Below are 12244 nucleotides of genomic sequence, written 5' to 3'. Positions count from 1 at the left end.
ATTTTAGTGTCTACTTTTCCCTTTATTATTTTATCTTTAATAATTTCTAATAACTGTAAAAGTTATTAGAAAATATTTGTTATTTTTTTTAACGAAGGTACGTAATGTTTTTTACTAATAAAATATAAAAAAGTTTTGGTGGTTATTCAAATTACAATATCTGTTCCACGGTACCACTCTGCTGCATTCGGGTGTATGTTTTATAATCTCTTCTGTGTTTTCAAGACAGAAGATTCTCATTCAGTTGAATGTTGCAAAACAGGTCTTTACTTATTCCATGAGGTAGCTGCCCTGCTGTTAGTTTTTTTTTTTTTTTTTTTTTAAGGAATACTATTAGTGTTTAATTGATGTATTTTTTTTTCCCGAAAAAGTAATTGGTGGCATAACCTTACTACAAGTTATCGGTAAATTTGGTATTATCGACTAATTTGGTTTCAAATAGCATTATTAGAAAATAATAAATTAGTATCTGAATTTAACTTGGTAAAAAAATTTAAAAAAAAAAAGAGGAGAAAGGGATGAGAAGTGAGATAGTTTGAATCCAATATAGAGGAAGGGTGCGTGATGGAGTAACGATGGGAGTAGCATGATGGGCAGTGGATGCAGCATCAGAGCAATATGGATTCTGAACAACCTGGACGCCGTCGTTTTCTCCAGGTACCCTCTTCTCCTTCCCTCAACTCTAACTCCTCTCCGCAAATACATTCAACTTTTTATTCTTTTTATACCCTCAGGAGGTTTCCGGTGGTAGAGAAACGTTGGCGTGCTTCTTGCAACGCCCACTCTGATGACACCGATCAACTCTTCTCTTCCTTACCCACTGACTCTGCCCTCGCTGATGCTTTTCTCCGCCGAAAGCATAGGTTTGTTAGTTTTCTTTATCTTCTCTATTCTCTCTTTTCACTCCAATTCCTGCTTTCCATCTCATTATTAGAACGCCAAAATGCTATTCACATTATTCAATTAAACAAATCTCACTGTTGCTATGCTATACACATCATACTTGTCTCATGTGTTTTGGGAACCTTTGTCGTTTGAATGATTTTTTCTGCTTTTCTGTAGGGAGGGATCTGCACGAGGATTTGGCATACGCAAGAGTAATTCATCTCTGGGATCAGATTCTTGGGTGGATGATCCCATTACTTGTCATATCATCGGTCTTTACATTAACAAAGAAGAGGAGGGCGATAAGAATCTTTTGTGGCCTTTAATCCTCCACATAAAGGGTCTTTACAGTATACTTATTCTTCCATTGGTTGAGCCTAGGCATTTAAAGGCGTATGTAGGGTTGTGTAAAAGACCTGATTGTGGAACGGCTCTTGGAATGGATAATGGTTTGTCTTCCCTCTTGTTGGACCTTCCATCAGTAACAGGGTATGCTAATCTAGTTACTTGAAAATGCCACTTACAAGTAGTTTTAGATTGATTAGTTGTTATTAGCATTATAATTCTATTTTTAATTGGATTGCTCTTTTATTTATTTTGGTAACTCAATTTGAAAGGAATTTTGAAACACATGTACGAGAACATTATCTCATTTTACTACAGAATGCTATGTAGAGTGAGGTTTTGTTCAGCTTGTTTAGGCAGATGTAATGTAGTGGCCATTGGACTCCTTTTCATTTAGGGTGGGGCTAAAGGGTGAGAAGATGTGTTAGGTCTTCAGGGAGGACAGAGGGGAAAAGGGCATTATTTGTCCCTGAGTTTTATTGAATTTTAGAAGAAATGAGTACACAAAGGAGGCTACTCCTTTCACACTGGAATCTGTCCAGTTGGGAAACTAACCAAAAATGAATATCCTCCCCCTCAGCCTAAACAGGGGCTTATTTAAAGAAGGCCTAAACTAACTAATTGTTACCGAAAACCTAACTAATAGGTCAAAGGATAAAATAAGTTTAATTCCTATTTGTACCCTTCTTCCTATAATACACTTTTAACATTCTATTTGTATCTTGTTGTTCTGCTGTCTAACAAGATGACTACAGTTTTCATTTGTTTTGCATATGTGCTTGTCGTATTGTTTGGGAATATATAGAAAAGAAAGCCCCTAATTATTTGTCCTTCTTACATTGCGCTTTTTTTTTTCTTTCTTTTTTTTAAGTACCAAATCGATTGCACTTGCACTACCATTGCTCCCAAGTGAGTTTACAGTATTGTTGGTGCTGGGGTTTTACTTTCTATTATGTACTTTTAATCAGAGATTCTGAGCTACTTTTGCCTTTAATTTCACAGGGCATTTATGGTAGCACATGCCATTGGTGACATAATTACTGGCGACACTGTAGAACCAGAAGTGATTGTAAGCGCAGCTCCCTCTGTGGGAGGGCTGTTTGATTCACTCACTGGTAGTATAGGCATCTCTTCCAGGGCAAAACCTGTAGCTCCACCAGTTGCTTCTTCCACTCCTTCGGGTGCAGCCGTACCAGGATCAGTTAACACAGATGCTCCAAAAATTGGGTCTAGGCCTTTGGATAAAGATGCACTGAGAACATTTATCAGTAGTTCAATGCCCTTTGGTTGGTACCTTTTATTATGGTATTTCTCATCTCATTTTTTGCCGTGGATTTTCAAGTAAGCTAGTTACCCATTGCTTGTAAATTTATTCTATAAATGTATATTTTTATACAGGCACACCCTTGGACCTTAATTATTCCAATATTTTTACTATAAAGGCCAACGGATTTTCTGCAACAGATTTGCCTCCTGCAGACCAGAAGCAGCCAGCTTGGAAACCATATCTATTCAAAGGAAAGCAGAGAATTCTGTTTACAATCCATGAGATTGTTCATGCGGCTCTGTATGATAGAGATGAGATTCCAGATACTATATCAGTTTCTGGTCAAATAAATTGTCGAGCTGATTTGGAAGGGTTGCCAGATGTGTCATTTCCCTTGTCTGGATTGAACACTGCAAACCTTGGGGTTTTATCATATCATCCTTGTGCTCAAGTTTCCGATCAAGGTGTGGATAAACAGGGTGTGATGTTTTCCCCACCATTAGGTAATTTTGTGTTGATGCGTTATCAGGCAACTTGTGCCCTTGGTCCCCCCATAAAGGGATTCTATCAGTTGTCAATGGTTTCTGAGGATAAAGGTGCATTTCTATTCAAATTGCATTTAATGGAAGGATATAAGGCTCCTTCAACAATGGAGTTCTGTACTGTGACTATGCCCTTTCCTAGGAGGAGGATTGTGTCTTTGGACGGGACTCCTTCTGTGGGAACAGTTTCAACTTCAGAGCACTCTGTTGAATGGAAAATTGTGACAAGTGGCCGGGGACTGACTGGAAAAAGTATTGAAGTGACTTTCCCCGGAACAGTCAAGTTTGCACCATGGCAAAACCAAAGGTTGTCTTCCTCCAGGTCATCTTTTGGAATCATTGCTGACGAGGATAGTGATAATGAGGCAGATAATGCTGGTAACATGGTTAATGAAGAACATTTGATGGAAAAAATCAACAAGGATCTTCCTCCAGTCGATTTAGAGGAGCCATTTTGCTGGCAGGCATACAATTATGCTAAAGTACGGGCCTTCCCATTTTTTTCTTCTTTTAGCAAGGGATATTCTTTATCTCTTAATATTCTATGAAGCTTGCATTTTTTTGTTGACTGAAATTTGCTTAGCTTTTTCTTTTGGTTTTTGATTAGTTTATGCTTTTGGCTATATTACCATGTCATATCAGATTTTTAGTGCTGAAATTTAGGGATTGGGTGGAGAAGAGAGAAGAAGGAATATATTTCACTAATAGGACTCTAGATTACCGTTGCTGTGATGATGCAAAACATTAACCCAATACTCCTATTTCTACTAATATTGTTGGCCAGATACAACCGTAGTAGTATGGTAAATCTAGCACAAACCCAGCCCAATTGGACCTCTAACATAACTAAATATTCTGTTACCGGATTTGCCCAACCTTCATTATTTGAAGTTTATAATTTTCCTATGAGGTCTTTTCACCTTAGGAATATTAGGAATTTAGGAATTTGGTTTCTTCTTTAATATCCCAAATCAGATAGTTGTTGGCATATTGTATAATTCAGTGATAAGCTTAGAATTTAGGTCTTTCCTGTATAAGCTGTTTATGCCTGTCTTGGTATTCCTTGATGTTTAGAATTAGAATGTCATTGATAATCTTACCAAGTTTAAAATTAAAAATTAGTTCATGGCCCCAACGGTCTGTGTGGTTGGCTTCCTTTTAGCTGGTTATATTTATACTCTCTGTCCCAAATTGAGTGCAGTTTTAGCACTTGAAAAATGTCTCAAAATGACTGAGATTCTCACCTTTTATTGCAATATTATTATTTTTTTCTAATTATCCCTTCATAAATTATTTCAATGTAATATTAATTTTCCCCTAATTTACCCTTTTATAAATTATTCAACCATCACAAGTAATACATTTTTTGTTGTTCTTAACCTATGTGTAAAAACCTTAAACTATAGTCATTTTGGTATGAATGGAGTATTACTTAAAATTTATCGCACATCCTTGTTAACTATAGTTTTTGCTGGTCAGTTAAGCTTTTCATACAAAAAATGTGCATTTGAGCCATGTTCTATTAAAATTGATGAATATATATTTGATTAGACTACAATACTACATATCTTGAAAGCATGCTAGAAGTCTCTAATAATTCCATAAAGATTAGATCTTCTTATTTTAGTATTTTCATTGTTATAGGTATCATTCAAGGTTGTTGGGACATCAGTATCTGGAATTGCCGTTGATCCTAAATCTGTGAGTCTACCGAGCTATTTTGGTTGACACTTTTTTTTTATTTTTTATTTATAAACAATTAAGTATAATTTTGATTCAGTATCACAAATTTATGCACGTTTAGTATAATGGGTAGTTAACTTATGTTTCCATGTCTTTTTGTTGTTTCGCAGCCATTTCTTGTAGTTCATTTATCATACTTGTCCTTGTTACTCCAAGGAATCTATAATTTTTACTTCAAAGGATACATTATCCAAGGAATCTATAATTGATACATTAAGACAACTGAACGACTTTGCTGAACTTTTTACGCCCTGAAACCCCCTTTTCCTTTTGTTGTCTATCTGATAATTTGCGTATTTTGTAGGTGAGCATCTATCCAGCTGTAAAAGCACCCGTGGAGTTTTCAACTCAGGTATTGGTTTACTAGATTTGTTTGTGTAAGATCAGTGATTCGTACTTTAAGCGAACCCCACTGAATATGATAAAACTACCAGAATTTCCTGTTCCTTCCATTGTCAATGATATCTGTCCATGTCTTATTATTTCTGGTCCTAACCAGGTTACTTCCGGCGACTACATTCTGTGGAATACTCTTGGTAAGTGCCCACATGTTGCCACAATAACAAGTTAAGTATGAATGGCCACTGAGGGATATCTAAAAGGCGAGGACACCGTCAGATATCTGATGGAAGACTCTGGAATCATGTTTTTTATTCTTTGCCAAGTATTGTGGAGACAGACAATTGAATCTTGCTCCCGAGTGGCTAATTAGTAAGTAATAAATGTTTTTGTAGTTGTAATTAGGGACGGGATTCGTTGATGTAAGTCTTGACAAACTATGTTTTTTTTTGGGTACATAATAGTTTTGACAAACTTACACTATTAACATTTTATAAACAGTAAATTTTATTAATCAAATCCTTGGATTGCAATTTTTTTTAATGAAATTGATTAAATTTGCAAATTTTTCAATCAATTCTTTAATTAATTGATTTTTTAGTGCTTCATATTATTTTTAATATGCAATATACTATTTAAAATTTAAGTAAAAAATCATTACTATTAGATTACATGTTTATGAATTTTTAATTTATTTATTACCCCGATCCAACTCTTGTCGATACGGGTGTTATGCCTTGCGAAATGTTTCTATGATCACTTGCGATAAACTAGAGGGTAATTCCTTTTACTTTGGGATGAAGGGAAGGAGCCAATACTATAAGGGTGTAGCTAACCCGATGTTGTACATATTTCTCTTGTAAAATTAGAGTTACTAAGATCAAATTATGTGCTTTTGATGTGCATTAATGGGCATTTCAGCATTTATTAAATGTTCCACAAGACAGGGAGTAATGTTAAGTAGACAAATATTAGTTTTTTGTTTTTGGAAAGGTAAACAAATACTTACTGAGCGAATGGATATAAAAACAATTATTTTGACATTATAAAAAATTTGTCTAAAGCTGAAGAAAAGAGTGATGACCGGCGTAATTGCCAGAGGTTAGAAGCACTCTTCACATTTCTTTAGTCGTCGGGGTCTCTGAATATTTCATCCATCAGAAAAGAAAACCACAGTTCCCGTGGGCTTGAAATTACCGCATGCTTAACAGACAAAAGGCCCGACAAATTAGCTCATGCAAAATATATAACGAGTAATAAAATAATAATAAACTTATGAATGGTGAGAAAAGTGATGCAAGAGCCCAAGAACTGCTTTGGATGTGTAAGTATAGATTTTAATTTAAATTAATATTTTACATTTTTTTATAGATTTTATGCACTATTTCGTAAATTTTAGTTATCAAATTAAAATAATGTAATTTTCATAATTCTTGACATATTAGTGATATGTTTATAAATAATTAAAGTTTATTGGATAATTACATATTTTTTAAAATTAAAAATTAAAAAAAAAAGTTAAACAAAACAGTGCTTACTTTTATATTTATTGTTTGAAAAAATAATTTTATAAATATATATAAAGGAATTATTTATTTTTATTTTTTATTAAAATAATCTTTTATACTACTGAAAAATTTATAAGTTAAAATAATTTTAAACGACTTTATTCATATCGATCCAATAAAAAAAATATCTCCTTATAAATCAAAATTAACATTTTAAAAGAAAATAAAAAAGTTAAAAAGTTAAAATAAACCGACTCAAAAAAAAAATGTATCATTGTTTTTTGAATAGTGGATATTGGTATATTTATATAAACTTTTACATAAACACTCAAAAGAAAAAAGAAAAAAGAATTAAACAAATTATTTTATAGCCTAAACTAACTAATGTGTAAGTTAAAAATATATTTTTGGAATAAATTAATACTATAATTTTTATTTACTATGTATAAGTTAATTTTAGTTTATAAATAAGTTTATCTTTTTTTTTTAAATGTTCATGGTAAAATTTTTTGAACTATCCTCTATGTCTCGTATCCAACTTGGACCTCAGTTTAATCTACCGTAATAATATAATGAGTTAAATATTTTGTAATTTTTAAAATTTAAAATAAAATTATTTTTGTTCCCTTAAATTAAAACTTTTTTAACACTTTAGGATTACTAATTCATCATCAGCACACAATGGTAGATTGAATCAATTGTAAAAATATCAACTAAATTTAATATATTATTTTTTTATTAATAAAAATATTAGTAGGTGAATTGATAGATTTAATAATAATTAAATTTTGTTTGACAAATTTACTCATGGTATTTAAAAATAGAGATTGAAATAATTTTTTTCTTTTCAAACTACATGTACTAAAAAAAATTATTTTCAATTTTAGGAGAAAAACAAATTTGTCTTTTTTTCTTAAAAGGTTTTTTTATAACAACTTTTATTTAAAGGATTAAAAAGTATATTTAAACATATAACTTCCTACATTTTATCTTTAATAATTAACAAATACTGAAGTAATTATAATTAGTATTATTATATAAAATAAAACAATTATTGGATCATATGAATTACCTTACATATTGTACTAAATAATACTAATATTACGATCTAAAAGCACTTGAGTTGAAGGCAGAGGCGGAAACAAACAAGGGGAAAAGACTAGGGCTGACGTGATTTGATTTGAGGGAGTATTTATTATGGCTGATGTGTTTGGGAGGCAACACAAAGTTAGATCTGAAGAGAGTGTTTAGGGTTTCTGGCAAACAACAAGACACCAGCTTCTGTCCTCCTCACTTGAAATCAAATTCTAGACCGCCTTGCCTTCCTTTTCACTGCACTCTTCTTCGAATGGAAACAGCGCTTTGCTATTTTCATTTTTAAAATAGGCATTGGATTCATTCCCCAATCCCCAATCCCCAATGCCTATTTTAAAATGAAAACAACCTTACCCTGTTTTCGTTTGAAACTGTTGTAAAGGAAGATGACGCTGACAGTTCCTGAATTTGATTTCAGCTGAAGAGGATCTTTTTATTACCCAACAATCCATAAACCATTGCTTTATGTGCGGGTAAACACCCTCATCTCTTTTTACTCCTCATTCATTTCTTCCTTATGTTGCTGTTTACGTGTTTTTATACTTGTCTATGCACATTTCAAATTGATTGTCTTATTAACACTTGATGACTTAAAGAATGAACCTCCTGGAATAGGTATTACAATGGTTCTGCTTATCCCCTGCTAAGGCTAGCCAGAGGAAGTACTGAAACTTTATCCCAAAAAGAAGCCTTGGTTTTAAGGGAATTTTCCCCTTTTTATGCTGTCCTATCCAATCATTATATTTGCAAAAAAATTATTCTCGAACATGACACCTATTTGACACGTTAAGAGGAAAAAAATAGAAGAAAAGAAAGATAGTTATTATGATTGGTGGTAATAATTTGATAAAATAACATAGAAAAAATGATAGGTTTTAATAGTGTTTATAATTATGAGTTGTCTAAATATTAGACTTAAATACCATTGTATCTAGGTGCTTCATATGCTATCCCTGCAGCACGCAAAAGGCTAGATTTTTTTTTTATATTTATGCTCCCTTGATTCATAGTAAACCGCAAAATCACTCGGACACAACCCGTTAACTGTTCTGATCTTAGTTTGCTATATTCTTTGTATGGTTACAAATGTAAGAAGGAAGGCTATTTTAGCCAATGACGCCGCTGGAGAACATCTGGATTATGGACTTTTATGTACATATTACAATGTGCATGGCGAGGGGAAGTTATTTGTAAATTGATTTGTGGCTTCCGCATTTATAATATAGTTTAAAAAATAGTTTTGATTTGATTTCAAGCCTTTTAGAAGATATTTTAGCCAAAGGGCCTGTTTGCTTATTGCTTTCAAAAACTTTTTTTTTTTTTTTAAATAATGAAAACTTGTTTCATATGCATGTCATGTGAAAATTGTTTTTAAAATATTTACTTTTCAGATTTTAACATATAAATAATAATAATAATAATAACATAATTGAGTTGTTCTTGTTCTGTTTTCTACACCTTTTCGTTTCCAAAACTAAGAAAAAGACGGAGAAAAAAGGATGGTCATCCCGTAATTATTGGACAATTAATCATATAACAAATGAAAAGCATTTTGGCTTCTGCCGTACCTGATTGTTGCCACATTCGTGAGTTCGTTATGCTCAAGACTGTGTCGTGTGATGTTGCAAGTGTGCTTGGTTGTTTACAGTGTTTGATATGCAGGGTTCATGAATTTGGTGGCTGGTTGTTGGTCTATGGCATCAGTTAAGTTAGAAGTGTGTATTACAAAACCCTCTCTCTCTCTTGCTAACTGATGATAAAAAAATGTCTCATTTGTTTTATTGTAATTGATCACTCAGCTGCAATGCAATATGTGATATGGAGGAACAAGCATCAAGTGTGAAAATTTCAGACATTTATGGAATTTCAAAGTTGCTCAGATTGTTTTTGAATTAGTTAATATTTGTAGTTTCTTGGAACAGAGAAAAGTAAAGTTCCAAGGATGTGGAAGAGATATGTAATGCGCAATTCCACATGCTTATGTTGAGCAAGATTACTTTTATTATTTGTGTTTGTGCTTTAGTGGTTGTTTCCAAACATGGTGCTTTGCACTTTTTACAAAATAAAAAATTAACAATTTTGTGTTGGTTATACTATAGTATTTTACTCGCTATTAGTTTCTACCCTCAATCTAAACACATTATTTGACACTTCCTATTATTTTGTTAAAGGAAGAAACTAATCATCCCATTGATATTTATGGTGCCAAATCATTATAAAAAAAAAAAAAAAAAGGCTTGATCATTAAAAATGTTGGAAGTGATTTGGTTATAGAGATGGGTATGTATATAGATTAAGGCTCAGGGGCCATCCGTTTAAAATTGGACTTTTTGTCTAAATATTATTTTTTTTTTAAAAAAAATGAGAACATGATTAACCGTTAATAAATGTTTTTTTTATTATTATTTATGTCAACATTTATGATAGTGAAAAGAACACTAAAGTTAATCGTATTCATGGATGTGCATTCCTTGATGATGGCATTAGAAGGACTTTATTAAGTGCCGGCGGCACATTGGAGTTACTTAATTTTTTATGTAATGTTACTATTTTACAACAATTTAGTTAGTTCATTATAACAATGATTGACAATTTCAATTTAGATAATAGATTTTTTTTAATATTTTTTTAAGATTTTAGTCTCATGGGTCACGAATAAGCCCATTTACTCTTTGAGACTATGCAATATGAGCGTGAACCTAAAAAAGAATGACCATTTAAAGTGTGGGCCTATGCAGGCGGGCTAATCTGGAAACCCATCTCTGGATGGATTTTGATGATGATTGTTATCAACTGTTTTATTAAGCATTATGGGTAGGAGAGCGTACAACTTATACTAGGCTAAAATGAGAAGAACAAACAGAGAGGAAAGGAATCACCAAGCGGTGTATTATTGCTATTGCAGTTGCTAAAGCTTCTAAGAAAGGTTTGTGTGCAACTTCAACTTCAAGAGGGAAAGATAAAGTGGTTCAAGTTGATGAATGGGAATTTTAGGATAATTCTTTTGGAATGTTTAAAAATTAAAAAGTTTAATTTTGAGGAATTCGAATGAGAAGCAAAACAAGGAGATATCTTACTAGATGTCGGGTGAAGAAGAGCGGAAAAAATAGACATTTACTTTGTGTTTGTATTTTTTTTTTTTTAGGTTTAATACAGTTCCGAATTTTTATGAAAATATTTAATTAAGTCCATAAACTTAAAATATATATATATATATATATATATATATATATATATATATATATATATAGTTAGTTAGTTATTAATCTTTTATATATATATTTTTTGTAATTGAATCTTTGTAATTAATTTGTAACAGTTTCACAAAAGTAATAATTTGTGACAATTTTACTAATTTTGCTAATTTTTCGGATTTAATTACAAAATTTGTAAAAGATCAAGGACCCAATTTAAAAAAACAATAATTTAGTGGCCTAATTAGGAATTTTAAAAAATTCAGTGACCTGTTGATTTATTGAAATTTTTTATACTATCATTTTGTTGTAATTTTGAAGTTTTGAACTTAATGGTGTTTATTGTTATTTGGAGTCTAAAAATTGTTATCGTTAATTATGACACAAGCGTGTATTGGTCATGCTTTTGCCATATGCCACAATGGCGTCTCTCTAAAACTGTTAAATTTCAGTATTTTCTATCCACAATCTTTACAAATAATTGAATTGATTAAATTGCCTTCTAATCAAAATTTACTAGTCATGATATGAAATTTCACTCAAAATACGAAAAAAAAATCTCAAAATTTCTCCTCTTTAAACCCTAATCTTATATGTTATGAAATCTTTGAAGTTTTATTAAAGTTTTCTCCTTGAATTTCATAAATCCTCAAGTATTAAGAGTGGAAAGATCAGTGAAGGAAGGAAAAAACAAATGAAATCCAATCCCTCTAATTAGAGAACACATTTAACAGAAAGAAAAAGGAAAAAAAAACTGTGGGATTCACTTAAATATTAATTTTCTCAATTTGGATAAAAAAAAAAAAGAGTGAGACAAGACTTAAGAATAAGTTTGAAAACAAAAAAAAATCTTTATTTCTTCTACATTTTTTTATTTGGGATATTTAGTTTTTTTTTTCTTTCCTTCAACGTTGTAGATTGTGTTTTTTCAAGGTGCCAAAGTGGATTCTTTAAAAAGGTGAACTTGAGAATATCACATTTCCTTATTTGGCAAAAGTTTTCTCAAGAATGATTGATTTCCAAGAAATTAAAATCTTCATACTTACCTTACTTCTCATTCTCACGGTGAAATGTGAGTATCTTAATATTTCTATCAAAATGAAAGTAACTTTCTATTGTAACTATCTCTCTACTTTAATTATTCCTCATTTCTCTTATTACTTTTATTTTTCAATTTTTAATTAAATAAAAATTTCTTTTTTCTGAAATTATTAAATGTCAACCAAACATGTACATAAAAAATAATATTCTTAAACATAATATATTTTTCGGAATGTGATTCCGACAAGAATGAAATTATACTCTGAAATAAACATTTCTTACACA

The 12244-nt window shown here is 31.4% G+C and overlaps 1 protein-coding gene and 1 long non-coding RNA gene across 2 annotated transcripts; both read left to right on the top strand.

The window, feature by feature from the left end:
• Window positions 1–225: 225 nt before the first annotated feature.
• On the top strand, window positions 226–5669 carry LOC109809546 (clathrin adaptor complexes medium subunit family protein). The gene is made up of 8 exons (XM_020372885.3): window positions 226–657; window positions 735–863; window positions 1063–1374; window positions 2233–2516; window positions 2629–3521; window positions 4684–4740; window positions 5087–5134; window positions 5282–5669. Exons 1-8 carry the CDS (start codon window positions 587–589, stop codon window positions 5351–5353), a joined length of 1866 nt encoding a protein of 621 aa, XP_020228474.1. The 5' UTR covers window positions 226–586; the 3' UTR covers window positions 5354–5669.
• Window positions 5670–7481: 1812 nt separating this feature from the next.
• LOC109808712 (uncharacterized) lies at window positions 7482–9815 on the top strand. Its single transcript, XR_003805119.2, has 2 exons — window positions 7482–8197; window positions 8340–9815. It is a non-coding gene; the product is annotated as an uncharacterized LOC109808712 (long non-coding RNA).
• Window positions 9816–12244: the final 2429 nt, after the last annotated feature.

The sequence above is a fragment of the Cajanus cajan genome, chromosome 5 (genome assembly GCF_000230855.2).
Source record: "Cajanus cajan strain Asha chromosome 5, NIPB_CcT2T_4, whole genome shotgun sequence".
Classification (NCBI taxonomy): domain Eukaryota; kingdom Viridiplantae; phylum Streptophyta; class Magnoliopsida; order Fabales; family Fabaceae; genus Cajanus; species Cajanus cajan.
The sequence above is the reverse complement of the archived record's forward strand: the minus strand, read 5'-3'. Positions and strand labels throughout refer to the sequence as shown.